Source organism: Pelophylax lessonae (assembly GCF_965119305.1).
Source record: "Pelophylax lessonae genome assembly, chromosome: 9".
In the NCBI taxonomy this organism is placed as follows: Eukaryota; Metazoa; Chordata; class Amphibia; order Anura; family Ranidae; genus Pelophylax; species Pelophylax lessonae.
The window spans coordinates 132706732-132723734 of NC_138776.1; the positions used below are offsets into that span (position 1 = coordinate 132706732).

At 45.9% G+C, this 17003-nt stretch overlaps 1 protein-coding gene across 1 annotated transcript in view; it reads left to right on the top strand.

Moving 5' to 3' along the window:
* Window positions 1-2481: 2481 nt before the first annotated feature.
* LOC309564274 (solute carrier family 22 member 15-like) overlaps window positions 2482-17003 on the top strand; it is a gene marked incomplete at its 3' end in the record, with an annotated part of 458247 nt that continues 443725 nt past the window's right edge. Inside the window, exon 1 of the mRNA XM_082268897.1 lies at window positions 2482-2695. Within this exon, the coding sequence (XP_082125023.1) occupies window positions 2612-2695 (84 nt within the window). The 5' untranslated portion in view covers window positions 2482-2611. The remainder of the gene's footprint in view (window positions 2696-17003) is intronic.

Here is a 17003-nt window from a genome sequence, read left to right on the forward strand (position 1 = left end):
AAATTTAACTTTTTTGAATGTAGATTACTGATTCATTTCCCAGGAAGGGAATCTCCTCTGTTCAAAGAGGCCCTGTCCAGGGTGGAGGCACTGCCAACATTATTATAAAACCCACTCTTCCAGGTAGTGAAGGTTCTGGTTCTCGTATTTACCTACAGGTTCAGTGCAATTTTCTGTTTGGGGAGGGACATTTCTCATAACCTCCCTTTCTTCACAAAAAAAGGGCCACACTTCAATTTTCTGCATGTACTGCTACTGACATTGTTAATGTTGCAGGGTTGTCAAAAATTTGGTGCACGGCTTCTGACTACATACACACTGCGAGAAATGGGTTGTTAATGCTTTATGAAATAGTCCACAGTTTGCAATGTATTAGCGTTAGTGTAGTGCAGACCCAGGACAGGTCCTATTGTTTGGTCCCAGGTTCCATTTACTGATAGGCACGTTGAGGCCAGTCACATGATAGTTCACAGTCACTGAAGTCAGAAAACTGGCTGTACATGCCTTTGTGCAGTTTATTTTGCTGAGAAAACTAGGATAGGGTGAGGGTGAGACTTGAGATACTTCAAAAACTTTGAACAAAATGGGAATTGAGGACTCTAACTTCGATCTGCTCCTGCAGAGAGAGAGACACCCTCTTTAATGTGAAGGGTAACTAGATTGCAAACAGAAGTATAATCCTGCATGTAGTAAGCTCTCCCAAACAGGGCAAAGAAAAGTCTCTGGAATCCACAGGGCAGGTATTCACTGTGCCCTTTATACTATGCTGCCACCTGCAGTGCCAGTCAGCCTCTGTACTTTTTGCCTGTGTCCTGGATCCTCAGATGAGCTTTCTACATGCTTTCAGGAGCCAAGGCCAGAGGTCCCCCAGCCCAAGCAGGAGCTGAAACCCCAAAAATTATTATTTGAAGCTGCAACTAGTTACTGCCCCAGGTATGAGAAAAGTGTTCTAGGTCCTAGCCTATTTATACCCCTCGCAGTGCCCTGCTGGGCACTCATACACCTGACCAGGGATTGGCTGAAGAGGTTTGATTATGCAGGCCAGGGTCAAAGCTCTTCTGCTAACTATATCTCATAGTTCAGTGTGATGCGGAGGAAAGTAGCTGAGCCTGCGCCAGCAGAAACTAGAACAGGCATTAACAAAACAATAACTGGTCTACCCGATTACAGGGAGGTAAAAAACTAAATTTACTCAATACTAGTAGCCAACTGCACATGCATTGTATTAAAGTGATTGTAAACGATCGCCTTATACAAAAGCCCTTTCAGTTTAAAATCCACATGAAAGGCAAACATTTTTATATAGATTTAAAAAAAAATTATATAAATACCTTTTTTTTATTTTTTTATAAATGATTCAATTTCCTCTGTTCTCAGCTGTATAAAAGCTGGGGGGGGGGGGGGGGGAGCAGAATAACACTGAGCTTGCCAATGAAAGGCTGTGCGGGGGGGGGGGGGGTGTCAAAACCAGTCTGATCATTGGAGGAGAGCAGCCTGAGTTCCCAGCATAGCTAGAGAACTGACCGCACTGTGCTCCTCTGCTTAGTGCGGTCAGTTTTAATAGGAAAACGTAGGGAGTGGCATTAACATCAGGGATTTCCCACAAAGAAAGCAATACAAAGAGAACAGGATACTTCCCCATACAAGTACATGGTACAGCAGCCACATATTAGGAATATAAATGTTGGGGTAACAAACACTTTAAAGGATAAGTCCACCCTAAAACTAAAATCCCTGCATCTATAGATCTCCATGATCTAAGATCTACCCTATCTAGCCCTGTATATAAGAAATCAGTATACCTTTTTTTAAATCGATTCGGCCTGATCTCCAGCAGCGGAAGCTCTGCAGAGGACACATCCGACAACGGCTGTGAAATGAATGAGGAGTGACGTCATCCAAAGACTTACTATTGGGGTTCCGTTGTCCGCCGTGTCTTCTGCACCCATCTCCACAGGGAAGCCGCATTTGACAGCTCAGCGTGGGATCGGCTTAAAAAAAGGTATGTACTGTATACTGATTTCTTCTTTACAGGGTGAGAAAGGTCAGTGTTAGAACGTGGAGATCTATAGATGCAGGGATTTTAGTATTAGGGTGGACTTTTATTTCATTTGTATAGGCTGCCAATGCACCAAAATGGACCAATCAAATCAAATTGGTGGCCATTTTTTTTCAGATGCGTTACTGTGTATTGTAGTGTGGAGCAGTGCATTTGCAATGAAGTGTGAATTGGGGTGCCACAAAACATAAATGGCACTGCACTTCTCATTCTACATAACCCTTAGCACATACATAATAAAGATCTGCATTGCACTCCTCAGCAGGCAGCAGCTACTACTGACAAAACATGCCTACAGAAGTTTAACTCACAACTGGTGGGCGTTACCAGAAGCGATCTCATTTTTCAGCCAATCAGAGAGCACAGACGTCCAAAACCAGAAGTACCATGACATTAGAAGCGCAATCAAACGCCTTCTGAGCTCACCAAAGCGAGGCTTGGAGCGCACGGCTCGTACAGGGAGCTCGATTGTGGTGCTGCCACGTCATTCAGCCCGGGCGTGACGTCAGAGATGACCGTAAACATGCAGTTCAGAGGGATATGAGGTGACACATGGACCTGGATGAGGCTTTCCTGTCAGTCGGGGAGTTCGGCCGCTATCAGAAGCGGCTGACCGGCTTCCTTGTGCTGCTGCAGGTCGGTGCTGTCATTGAGGGGGATGATATGTCTGGGTGTGCTGTGTAGAGGGAGCCTGGACATGACACATTTATAGACAATTATGATCCCACTCAGGGCTGTGACAGGCAGTGCCCGATGCTGCAGAACCTCTTGGCAGCTGTTCACCCCCCCCCCCCCCCCCAGTGGGCCAGGAAGGAGGGAGACTTCCCCATTGTCCTGGAGTAACCTCAGTGTGATAGGTATCCCATAGCAGGATGTGTGGAGGATACCTGGCAGGAGGACACACTGCCCGTCTCTGACATCTCATCCTTGTCTTTGCTGAGGATCACACCATAAACAGCTAGGATTTGGATGTGGCCCAGTCACCCCTGGAATAACAAACTTCACTTAAACAAGTCAGCGGCAGCCATGTGCAGGCGGTTTTTCCATCTCTATAAAATGGTGTACATGCCGAATTCCTATAATGACAGGTCCCCTATAAAGTGGTGTACATGCCGAATTCCTATAATGACAGGTCCCCTATAAAGTGGTGTACATGCCGAATTCCTATAATGACAGGTCCCCTATAAAGTGGTGAACATGCCGAATTCCTATCATGACAGGTCCCCTATAAAGTGGTGTACATGCCGCATTCTTATAATGACAGGTCCCCTATAAAGTGGTGTACATGCCGCATTCCTATAATGACAGATCCCTTATAAAGTGGTGTACATGCCGAATTCCTATAATGACAGGTCCCCTATAAAGTGGTGTACATGCCGCATTCCTATAATGACAGATCCCTTATAAAGTGGTGTACATGCCGAATTCCTATAATGACAGGTCCCCTATAAAGTGGTGTACATGCCGAATTCCTATAATGACAGATCCCTTATAAAGTGGTGTACATGCCGAATTCCTATAATGACAGGTCCCCTATAAAGTGGTGAACATGCCGAATTCCTATCATGACAGGTCCCCTATAAAGTGGTGTACATGCCGCATTCTTATAATGACAGGTCCCCTATAAAGTGGTGTACATGCCGCATTCCTATAATGACAGATCCCTTATAAAGTGGTGTACATGCCGAATTCCTATAATGACAGGTCCCCTATAAAGTGGTGTACATGCCGAATTCCTATAATGACAGATCCCTTATAAAGTGGTGTACATGCCGAATTCCTATAATGACAGGTCCCCTATAAAGTGGTGTACATGCCGCATTCCTATAATGACAGGTCCCCTGTAAAGTGGTGTACATGCCGCATTCCTATAATGACAGGTCCCCTATAAAGTGGTGTACATGCCGCATTCCTATAATGACAGGTCCTCTATAAAGTGGTGTACATGCCGAATTCCTATAATGACAGGTCCCCTGTAAAGTGGTGTACATGCCGCATTCCTATAATGACAGGTCCCCTATAAAGTGGTGTACATGCCAAATTTCTATAATGACAGGTCCTCTATAAAGTGGTGTACATGCCGAATTCCTATAATGACAGGTCCCCTATAAAGTGGTGTACATGCCACATTCCTATAATGACAGGTCCCCTGTAAAGTGGTGTACATGCCGCATTCCTAAAATGACAGGTCCCTTATAAAGTGGTGTACATGCCGAATTCCTATAATGACAGGTCCCCTATAAAGTGGCGTACATGCCAAATTCCTATAATGACAGGTCCCCTATAAAGTGGTGTACATGCCGAATTCCTATAATGACAGGTCCCCTATAAAGTGGTGTACATGCCACATTCCTATAATGACAGGTCCCCTATAAAGTGGTGTACATGCCGCATTCTTATAATGACAGGTCCCCTATAAAGTGGTGTACATGCCGCATTCCTATAATGACAGGTCCCTTATAAAGTGGTGTACATGCCGAATTCCTATAATGACAGGTCCCCTATAAAGTGGTGTACATGCCAAATTCCTATAATGACAGGTCCTCTATAAAGTGGTGTACATGCCGAATTCCTATAATGACAGGTCCCCTATAAAGTGGTGTACATGCCACATTCCTATAATGACAGGTCCCCTGTAAAGTGGTGTACATGCCGCATTCCTAAAATGACAGGTCCCTTATAAAGTGGTGTACATGCCGAATTCCTATAATGACAGGTCCCCTATAAAGTGGCGTACATGCCAAATTCCTATAATGACAGGTCCCCTATAAAGTGGTGTACATGCCGAATTCCTATAATGACAGGTCCCCTATAAAGTGGTGTACATGCCACATTCCTATAATGACAGGTCCCCTATAAAGTGGTGTACATGCCGCATTCTTATAATGACAGGTCCCTTATAAAGTGGTGTACATGCCCAATTCCTATAATGACAGGTCCCCTATAAAGTGGTGTACATGCCAAATTCCTATAATGACAGGTCCCCTATAAAGTGGTTTACATGCAGAATTCCTATAATGACAGGTCCCCTATAAAGTGGTGTACATGCCACATTCCTATAATGACAGGTCCCCTATAAAGTGGTTTACATGCAGAATTCCTATAATGACAGGTCCCCTACAAAGTGGTGTACATGCCAAATTCCTATAATGACAGGTCCTCTATAAAGTGGTGTACATGCCAAATTCCTATAATGACAGGTCCTCTATAAAGTGGTGTACATGCCAAATTCCTATGATGACAGGTCCCCTATAAAGTGGTGTACATTCCAAATTCCTATAATGACAGGTCCTCTATAAAGTGGTTTACATGGCGTATTCCTATAATGACAGGTCCCCTGTAAAGTGGTGTACATGCCGAATTCCTATAATGACAGGTCCCCTACAAAGTGGTGTACATGCCAAATTCCTATAATGACAGGTCCCCTATAAAGGGGTGTACATGCCGAATTCCTATAATGACAGGTCCCCTATAAAGTGGTGTACATTCCAAATTCCTATAATGACAGGTCCTCTATAAAGTGGTTTACATGGCGTATTCCTATAATGACAGGTCCCTTATAAAGTGGTGTACATGCCGAATTCCTATAATGACAGGTCCTCTATAAAGTGGTTTACATGGCATATTCCTATAATGACAGGTCCCCTATAAAGTGGTGTACATGCCGAATTCCTATAATGACAGGTCCTCTATAAAGTGGTGTACGTGTCGAATTCCTGTAATGACAGGTCCTCTATAAAGTGGTGTACATGCCGAATTCCTATAATGACAGGTCCTCTATAAAGTGGTGTACATGCCGAATTCCTATAATGACAGGTCCCCTATAAAGTGGTGTACATGGCGTATTCCTATAATGACAGGTCCCCTATAAAGTGGTGTACATGGCGAATTCCTATAATGACAGGTCCCCTATAAAGTGGTGTACATGGCGAATTCCTATAATGACAGGTCCCCTATAAAGTGGTTTACATGCCGAATTCCTATAATGACAGCTCCCCTATAAAGTGGTGTGCATGGCAAATTCCTGTTGCTATAAAGTGGTGTTCATGGTAAATTCCTATAATGACAGGTCCTGTATAAAGTGGTGTGCTTAGTGAATTCCTATAATGACAGGTCCTGTATAAAGTGGTGTGCTTAGTGAATTCCTATGACAGGTCCTGTATAAACTGGTGTTCTTAGTGAATTCCTACAATGACCTGTCCTCTATAATTGGTGTACTTAGTGAATTCCTATAATGACAGGTCCCCTATAAAGTGGTGTGCTTATTGAATTCCTATAATGACAGGTCCTCTATAAGTGGTGTGCATACCGAATTCCTATTGTCATAAAGCTGTGTGGCTTTTGGGTGGGCTGTGTGTGTCCATAGACACACATAGTGTGGCTCAGCCCCGCTCCTCGATTTTTGATCAAAGGATTTGGCTCCCGATGATGCCTCTCTGTCCTGTGAATGCCCAGATGGGCAGAGCACTGGACTCAGTAAGGACTTTGGTAAGTTTTTAGGGAGGGTGAGGGGGGCGATACTGCTACTGAAGCATTTTTTTACGTTAATACAGGGAATGCATCAACCGCTTGACGACCTGTCTCAGTACATATACTGCGGCAGGTCTGCACGTGCAGGCAGAATCACGTACATGTACGCCGTTTGCCTGCACCGGGTTTAGGAGCATTCAGTGTGCCCCCCACCGCTGTATCTGCTAGACACAGTGGCTTCCAGGTCCCGGTACTTGGCATCTGGTGTTCACAATGTGAATAAACCTGTTATGAATGAATGAATGAATTTATAACAGCTGTGTTGACTATGCTGTGATTGGCCCACAGCTATCACATGGTACCCAGACCAATCGCAGCACCCTGTACCATGTGATAAGCTGTAGCCATTCACTACTGATCACATAAAAAAGTAAAAAAACGAATAAAAAATTATTTACATTTCTTTCTTTTTAACCACTTCAGCTCCCTTAATGACCAGGTCCTTTTTTTGGGATATGGCACTGCGTTACTTTAACTGACAATTACGCGGTCGTGCAATGATGTACCCAAATAAAATGGATGTCTTTTTTCCCCACAAATAGAGCTTGCTTTTGGTGATATTTGATCACCTCTGCAGTTTTTATTTTTTGCGCTATAAACAAAAAAAGACCCACAATTTTGAAAAAAAAAAAAAAACAATATTTTTCACTTTCTGCTATAACACATTCCCAATTAAAAAAATTTAAAAAATCTAATTTCTCTTACGTCCTCCGACAGTCGCCGCCTCCTCTAAGTCCTCACTGTTGGGTATTGTCTTCCTATCCGTAGGAATAGCTAGGCATATAGACTTAGTCAAAAGACAAAAGGCATTAGCATATACACACCCACGGGGGCTGTCCCATCTGGTCAATACCCCCCCTGCATCACCACTCCCAGGAATAGTCAGGCTACCTTGTGCTGGGGCTTCAGTCTCAGCCTTCCTAAATCTTTTATTTGATTTTCTTTTTAAATGTCAGTTTTTTTCTCTCAATTTACTAGCTGTTTATTTTGTCAGCTTTAGTGTTAGTTTATTCTTCGGATGAAGATGGATCATGCGGTGCTGGGATTCGGACTGGCCGCCCTGGTTCTCCAGGGCACAGAGGGTCAGATGGACCCCCAGCCCGCCATCGAGCATTCAGCTATGGTTCGCCCTGGCATTAAGAACGACCTATCCCTGTTCGCTGCAGGGATGCAGCCGTGAGGTGGCTACCTCACAGGACTCGTCTGCGCTGCTGCAGCGTCATGTCCCTGGCTCACGGCACTCCCTGTCAGATGAGGACAGAGGTTTATCCGTGCATGGAGGCTCCCCACGCCATCGGGTACAGGTAAGTACTTTCTGTGTGGGGCCTTCTGTCTGGGGTGGCAGTCTGTATTGCTGTGTGTCCCCATGTCTGTGCCTGTGTGACTCCCTGTGCGATCCCTGCGGGGTTCGCTGTGTGCAGATCTGTATGTTTGCCGGGGGTCCCTGTCCCTGTGTCACCTTCAGGTGCATGTTTGGGGGTACAGACTTGTGTGTTGTGCGGCGACCGCTGCGGGGAGGCTCTTCTGTGGTGGATCCAGTCCCCGTCGGTGGCGAAAGGCAAGTCCTTCCGCCCGTTGGTGTGGACAGTGTTTACCACGGATGCCAGCCTGTCGGGCTGGGGTGGAGTCCTGGGCACCCTGTCTGCCCAGGGCACTTGGTCGGAGGAGGAATCTTCCCTCCCGATAAATGTGCTGGAACTACGAGCAATAAAACTCTGTCTCTTCCAGTGGTCGGACCGTCTCCAGGGCCTGCCTGTTCGTGTACAAACGGACAATGCTACCGCGGTGGCTTACATCAACCACCAGGGGGGCACCAGGAGTGCTCGAGCAGCCCGGGAGGTGACCGACATCCTGTCTTGGGCCAAGATTCATGTCCCGGCGATTTCGGCAGTTCACATTCCGGGTGTGGAGAATTGGCAGCCAGACTTTCTGAGCCGCCAGACCCTGAACCAGGGGGATTGGTCACTACACCCGGAGGTCTTTCAGATGCTGTGTGCGAAGTGGGGATCCCCAGACGTGGATCTGTTCGCATCCCGGCTAAACCAAAAGGTGGAAAGGTTCGTGGCAAGAACGCGCGACCCGTTGGCGGACGCCTCGGATGCGTTGGTGGCCCCTTGGCATCAGTATCGTCTGATGTACGCCTTTCCTCCGATTCAGTTACTATCCCGGTTCCTTCGCAGATTGGATTCGGAACCGCACATGGTGATTCTGGTGGCGCCGGACTGGCCTCACTGGTCTTGGTACGCCGACGTTGTTCACCTGGCAGTGGCGCCTCCGTGGCGTCTGCCTCTGCGAGAAGATCTCCTGTCTCAGGGTCCGATCTTCCATCCTGCTTTACAGTCGCTGGCTTTAACGGCCTGGTTGTTGAGACCCAGGTCTTGAAGGACAAGGGTCTATCTTCTGAGGTTATCCCTACCCTGATCAAGGCTAGGAAATCTTCTTCTGGTAAGATATATTACCGTACCTGGAAAGCCTACTTCGCCTGGTGTGAGTCCAGGGGGTTTTCCCCTCGTTCTTACTCGGTGTCGAGAATCTTGGCTTTCCTCCAGTCTGGGGTGGATCAGCGCCTGGCGCTGGCCACTATAAAGGGCCAGGTATCAGCACTGGCGGTCCTTTTCCAACGCCCTGTGGCATCTCATTCCTTGGTGCGCACATTCATTCAAGGTGTGCGACATTTGGCTCCTCCTAGGAAGGAGCCTTTACCTCCATGGGATTTGAACTTGGTCCTGTCCGCATTGCAACGTGCTCCTTTTGAGAATATCAGGGAGATATCGTTGCCTCTGCTGTCGAAAAAGGTTGCTTTTCTTGTGGCGATCACTTCGGCTCGCAGAGTGTCGGAGCTGGCGGCGTTGCCTTGCCGCTCCCCTTACTTGATAATTCACAAGGATAAGGTGGTGTTGAGAACACCCCCATCCTTTCTTCCCAAGGTGATCACTGAGTTCCACCTTAATGAGGAAATTGTCCTGCCTTCGCTTTGTACAAAGCCTAAGCATCCAAAGGAGATTGCTTTGCATTCCTTGGATGTTGTCAGGGCGATCAGGGTTTACCTGAAGTCTGCAGAATCCTTTCGGAAGGCGGACTCTCTCTTTGTCCTTCCTGAGGGACCTCGGAAGGGCATGGCTGCATTGGCAGCAACTATTGCCAAGTGGATCAAACAGACCATTGAGCAGGCCTATGCCTTGAAGGAACGGGTTCCGCCCTTCCCTGTTAAGGCGCACTCTACCAGGTCTTTGAGTACTTCCTGGGCCTGTTGGCATCGGGCCTCGGTGGCCCAGGTGTGCAAGGCGGCGACTTGGTCGTCGGTGCACACTTTTTCCAAGTTCTACAAAGTAGACGTTCTGGCATCAGCTGATGCTTCTTTTGGCCGCAAAGTTCTCAGTGCAGCTGTGCCATGATGGACCCTTGCATTTTTTCTCTGGGTCCCTGGCTGTTGGCATTTGCTTTCCTGGGCTGTTGCTCCTGGTGAGCATTGTTTTTTTCTGCTGCCCAGTTGGTTCTTACGGTGCATGTAAGATTCCTTTCTCTGATGTGGGTACTGCGTTGCCTTTTCTACGGTTGCGTCTCCCACCCCTCATGTCTATACTGCTTTGGGACATCCCAATAGTGATGACTTAGAGGAGGCGGCGACTGTCGTAGGACGTAAGAGAAAACTGAATTTTTACATCTTACCTGTAAAATTCCTTTCTCTGAGTCCTCCGACAGTCGCCGCCCCCGCCCCTCTTTTGGGGTTCTTATTACCTACTGCTATGCTACCAAACTGAGTTGGCAGTGGTGATGAAGGGGGGGTATTGACCAGATGGGACAGCCCCCGTGGGTGTGTATATGCTAATGCCTTTTGTCTTTTGACTAAGTCTATATGCCTAGCTATTCCTACGGATAGGTGGACAATACCCAATAGTGATGACTTAGAGGAGGCGGCGACTGTCGGAGGACTCAGAGAAAGGAATTTTACAGGTAAGATTTTACAAAAATTCTGTTTTTTTTCATCAACTTAGACCAATATGTATTCTGCTATATATATGTAAAAAAAATCCCAATAAGTGTATTTTGATTGGTTTGCACAAAAGTTATAGCGTCTACAAACTATGGGATAGGATTTTATGGACTTTTTTTTTATTTTATTGCTTATACTAGTAATGGCGGCAATTAGCGATTTTTAGTGGGACTGCGCCTTTGCGGCGGACAAATCTGACACTAAGTGACACTTTTTGGAGACCAGTGACACCATTGCAGTGACCAGTGCTAGCACTGTTACTGTATCAATGACACTGGCAGGAAAGAGGTTAACACTAGGGGTGAACAAGGGGTTAAGTGTGCTTTCTAACTGTGTGTGTGTGTGTGGGGGGGGGGGGGGGTGTACCTGCTAGAGGAAAAGAGACATGTGTGTTTTAGCTTAGCTGAAACAAAAGCTCTCTCTCTGCCTCTGTGACATAACAGCAGTCTGCTTTGTTTACATAGTCATTCCCCTGCCAGATCGTGGGTGGCCAGCGGCAATCCCGGCCGCCGGATACGCTGATTGGCTCCCGCTGTGTCTGATCAGTGGGAGCGTATGAATGTACTATGAATGAACTATGAATGAACTATGAATGTACCATAGTTTGTAGACTCTAGAACTTTTACACAAACCAATTAATACACACTTATTGGGATTTTTTTTGTAATCAAAGACACAAAGCAGTATATATTTTGGCCTAAATATATGCAAAAAATGTGATTTTATTGGATATGTTTTATGACAGAAAGTAGAGAATATCATACTTCAACATTTTTGGTCTTTTTTTTTTTAGTTTATATCGCAAAAAAAAAAAATAGTGGTGATCAAATGCCACCAAAAGAAAGCTCTATTTGTGTGGAAAAAAAATGATCATTTCATTTGTGTACAGTGTTGGATAACCGTGCAATTGCCACTTAAAGTAGCCCAGTGCTGAGTAGCAAAAATTGCCCTGGTTATGAAGGGGGTAAAACCTTTTGAGGTTAAGTGGTTAAGGTAAAAAAATGTTTTGGCTTTAGAAATGCTTAAACTCAAAAATAGTGAGCAATGTGCTAATTCCAAACAACAGAAAGTGACGGGGAAATGAAGGCTGAAAAGCTCTTTGAGAATATTAGGAGGCAGAAAAACTCAGTAAGCAATGATTTAATGAAAAATAGATTACAAGGCTTTTAAATAGTGGTTGTTTATGGACTTTTTCTTTATAACTGATATTGTTTAACCCCTTCATGCCGACGCCACACAAATATAGCCATGTGGCCGCAAATTTTCCGATCTCCCTTTGTGCTGGGTGCGCTCCCAGAACAGAGACTGGGGTCTTACTGTGAGCCCCGGGCCCTGTACTAACGATCGGAACCTGGAACTCCCGATTTCGGGTAACCTGATCGCTGTGATTGGTTATCACAGTGATCAGTCACTGTGAAGTCTGCCCCCGTGTTTTCCTTCTCTGTGAATGGAGGAGAGTGATACATTGTATCTCTCTGTCCTTGCACAAAAAAAAAAATTAAATAAATAAAAAAACAATGATAATAAAAGAAACCTAAAAATACTACCTAGATTAAGGTTTGATCTAGTCAGTGCCAGGGTTAGTGTTTCAGTCAGGGTCAGTATTGTTTTGGGGGGGCAATTTTTTTTTTTTTTTTTAATTACCGTAGTATCCGTGTCAGTATTAGTGTCAGTGTGTTTTAGGTAGGATAAAAGGATATCGTTTTTGGGCTGTACTATGGGTACATACAACACTTAACATACGCATGTGGTATCGCTATCATGAGGAGTTGGAGAATTTATTTTGGGTTGTTATTTGGTGGTAGATTATGGTAGTATCAAGAAATATACAGCTGGATTTATAAAAAAAATAAATAAAACATTTATATATTTTTTACTATTTTGGGCCAGGTTTACTTTTGATAATAGATATATCCTGATTTTTTTTTTTTTTTTTATTATCATTTACCACCAAATGAAAGCCCAATTTGTCCTTAAAAAAACAAGGTATAATCCACCTGGATACACAAAGTAACTGTGATGATATGTACGGTTTAACTAGTTACAAATTTGGGCTTAGGCATTTCAATTTGTTTTACCCTTGGTCGCGAAGAGGTTAATGTGACTTTAGGTAAAAGTAATGAAGCTACTGGGGCAACATAAACAGCCAGGTGACTGGCTTTTTCAGAAAGAAGTTGGCTGTTGAATACTGATGATTTTTTTATGACCGGTTCCTTTAGTGCCAGTTCACACCAAAAGCGGTGCGGGAAACCAATGTTTCGTGCCTGTATCCCACACCTCATTCAAAACGCACTGGGTGTGCGATCTGCTGCGAGTGTCAATAGATTCCTAACAACACCACAAACCCAGATCACACATGCAGTGCGTTTGCCTGCCTGCACTGGATCGCATGGTACTGCAGTACCATGCGATCCAGTTGCAGTGCGTTTTATCAAAGTAGCACATGCACTACTTTTTATAAGCCAATTTTTTTTGGGCCGTCTGCCTGGGAATAGCCAAACGTGTACGGGCTTTCCCGAGCATCGGTGGCGCATGCGCGGTGACGTGCTGGCGCCGGGCGGCGCCATTGTTAAATCGAAGGCGCCTCAACGACAGGTAAGTGAGACTCCTTCACAGCCCCTGCATTTCCTCATGCAGTGCTGCGGGCATGGTACAGGACATTCTCCTGTACCATGCCCGCAGCACTGCATCTCCTGTGCCATGCCTGTACCTACTGTGCCATGCCTGTACCTACTGTGCCATGCCTGTACCTACTGTGCCATGCCTATACCATGACCTGTGTCATGCCTATACCGTGACCTGTGCCATGCCTATACCATGACCTGTGCCATGCCTCTACCATGACCTGTGCTATGCCTATACCATGACTTGTGCCATGCCTATACCATCTCCTGTGCCATGCCTGTACCGTGACCTGTGCCATGCCTGTACCGTGACCTGTGCCATGCCTATACCATGACCTGTGCCATGCCTATACCATCATCTGTGCCATGCCTATACCATCATCTGTGCCATGCCTGTACCATGACCTGTGCCATGCCTGTACCATGACCTGTGCCATGCCTGTGCCATGCTTGTACCATGACCTGTGTCATCTCCTGTCCCATGCCTGAACCATCTACTGTACCATGCCTGAGCCATCTCCTGTACCATGCCCACAGCCCTGCATCTCCTGTACCATGCCCGCAGATCCTGTTTTGTGTCTCGTGGTGGTCCAGTTGGGTCCAGTAGCTGCTGCATTTCCCAATCTAGGCTTATACTCGAGTCAAAACGTTTTCCCACATTTTTGTGGTAAAATTAGGTGCCTCGGCTTATATTCGGGTCAGCTTATACTCGAGTATATACGCTAATCTGATTTTCATGTAATAGGTAGCAATGAGATTCCAGAATCCTCTTTGCATTATATCAGCCTGGCATATGTTATCCACCATGGCGGTTGTAGATCAGAGCTCCTGGACTTTGCCTGGTCCCAGTGCTCAAGATACATATCCAAAAAAAAGTAGGCCCATGCTGCTTATCTGCTTGATTGTAGGTTGACAGCTCAAGGGTTGCAGTCAACCTTCTGCATGAAAACCTTGACGTGTTTTGCTATAAAAGTACTTGCTTTATAAGTCCTCTGTATGAGTAAACACTTTCAGGCGTGATACGTGTCAAGGTTTCCATATTCATGACTGTTGGTGCCACTTTAACTGTTAATAAATCTACAGTCAAGCAGATGAGCGGAGCAGACCCACTTTTTCATGGACAAGTTCTTCCTCTTACTTGCAAGTCATGTGCATTTACCCCTTAGTATTAGCTGTTAGCTTTGACTTTGTGATGGCATCAGGATTGTTCTGTCACTAATGTTTTCAGATTGATCAGTGATTATTCTATCTTCTAGACAGCCCCTTCTCCTTCCTGCATTTACAAGCTGACCATTGACATTAGACCGCTGAATAGTACAGAATGAATAATGTCAACGTGGTTAAACTGTTATGAAGATTACATCTGGCAAGAAGTAGATGGGCTGTGTTGTAAGTTTTTTTATACATGGGTATTGGCAGCAGAAGACATAGTTTGCTTTTGTTAGTTATGTAAGATGGTGGATGGCAGTGAAAGAACCAGAATGGAAGTAGCAGTGGGTGCAATATACACTGTCACACAGCTGTATCCTATCTGATGGTATGGGAAAGCACACCTGACACATGTATGTACACTGGTTTCTGTCTGTTCTTCATGCCTGTTCTGTGTCCAGGTCTCAGGAACTACTGAAGTCAGACACAGTCAGGCAACTAATATTTTTAGAAGGAGGTCGGTAATGACCAGATTTCTTTCCAAATGTCTCCCCATACAGTTTGTTTTTCATGGAAAATGTGCCCCCTGGCCTACACGTACAGATGGCTATAAAAAGTAATCTATAATAATAAAATCCAAGTGTCTCTGCGTCCTGTCCCTGTGTCCGTGGGACTCCGACGGCATTATTAAGGGGGACTCCGACGGCATTATTAAGGGGGACTCCGACGCCATTATTAAGGGGGACTCTGACGGCATTATTAACCACTTAAGCCCCCGGAAGATTTTACCCCCTTCCTGACCAGGGGGTATTTTGCGATTCGGCACTGCGTAACTTTAACGGACAATTGCGCGGTCGTGCGACGCTGTACCTAAACAAATTTGATGTCCTTTTTTTCCCCACAAACAGAGCTTTCTTTTGGTGGTATTTGATCACCTGTGCGATTTTTTGATCATGCGCTATAAACAAAAAAAGAGCGTCAATTTTGCAAAAATAACAATATTTTTCACATTTTTTTATATGAAATTCCCCCCCCCCAAAAAATGTAAAAATCAAAATTTTTTAACATTTTCGGCCAATTTGTTTTCTGCTACCTATGTTTGGTAAAAAAAAATCGCAAAAAGCGTATTTTGATTGCTTTGCGCAAAAGTTATCGCGTTTACTAACAAAGGGAAAGATTTTTGTCATTTTTGTTGTTTTTTTTTTAACGCGTAATGGCAGCGATCTGCGATTTTTATTTTTGCGGTACTGCGACATTGCGGCGGACAGATCGGACCCTTGACTGACATTTTTGACACTTTTGGGGTTACCAGTGACATTACTGCAGTAATCAGTGCTATACATATGCACTGTTACTGCAAAATTACACTGGTAGTGAAGGGGTTAACTTTATTTGAGAGGGAGGGGCTGTGTGTGTCCCTAGGGGCGTGATTCTAACTGTGATTGGCTGTCTGTTGAGCTGTAGAAACAGTGATCAACGGTTCTACATAGTAGAACCGTGTGATCACAGTTTCTACACAGGGGAGAATGACAGGCGGCTTGTTTACACTAGCCGCCTGACTTTCTCCCTCTGCAGCGGCGATCGCAGAGTGACCGGCGGACATGGGGTCCGCCGGTCACACGCGCGGGGGGGCTCAGTGACCACGCGGGAGCGTGCCTCCGGCGGCGCGCGCTCGCTCCCTAGACCCTCACAGGCTAGCGACGTAGATCTAAGTCACTTTGCCTGTGAGGGGCTGACTGCCGACGTAGATAGTCGTTAGGCAGTCTGCAAGTGGTTAAGGGGGACTCCGACCGCATTATTAAAGGGGGATTCCGACCGCATTATTAAAGGGGGACTCCGACCGCATTATTAAGGGGGGACTCCGACCGCATTATTAAAGGGGGACTCCGACCGCATTATTAAAGGGGGAATCCGACCGCATTATTAAGGGGGACTCTGACGGCATTATTAAGGGGGACTCTGACGGCATTATTAAGGGGGACTCTGACGGCATTATTAAAGGGGGACTCCGACCGCATTATTAAAGGGGGACTCTGACCGCATTATTAAAGGGGGACTCTGACCAGGGGCACTTTAATCGGGGCTCATACAGGGGAACTCTGACCCGGACACATAAAGGGACACTGATGTAAGGAGACACTGCGATGGAGACACTGATGTAAGGGAGCACTCCGATGGGGACACTGATGTAAGGAGGCACTCCGATGGGGACACTGATGTAAGGAGGCACTCCGATGGGGACACTGATGTAAGGAGGCACTCCGATGGAGACACTGATGTAAGGAGGCACTCCGATGGGGACACTGATGTAAGGGAGCACTCTCCAGTGTGGACAGTGATGTAAGGAGGCACTCTGATGGGGACACTGATGTAAGGAGGCACTCCGATGGGGACACTGATGTAAGGGAGCACTCCGGTGGGGACACTGATGTAAGGGAGCACTCCGATGGGGACACTGATGTAAGGGAGCACTCTCCAGTGGGGACACTGATGTAAGGAGGCACTCCGATGGGGACACTGATGTAAGGGAGCACTCTCCAGTGGGGACACTGATGTAAGGAGGCTTTTCGATTTGACACTGATGTAAGGGAGCACTCCGATGGGGACACTGATGTAAGGGAGCACTCTCCAGTGGGGACACTGATGT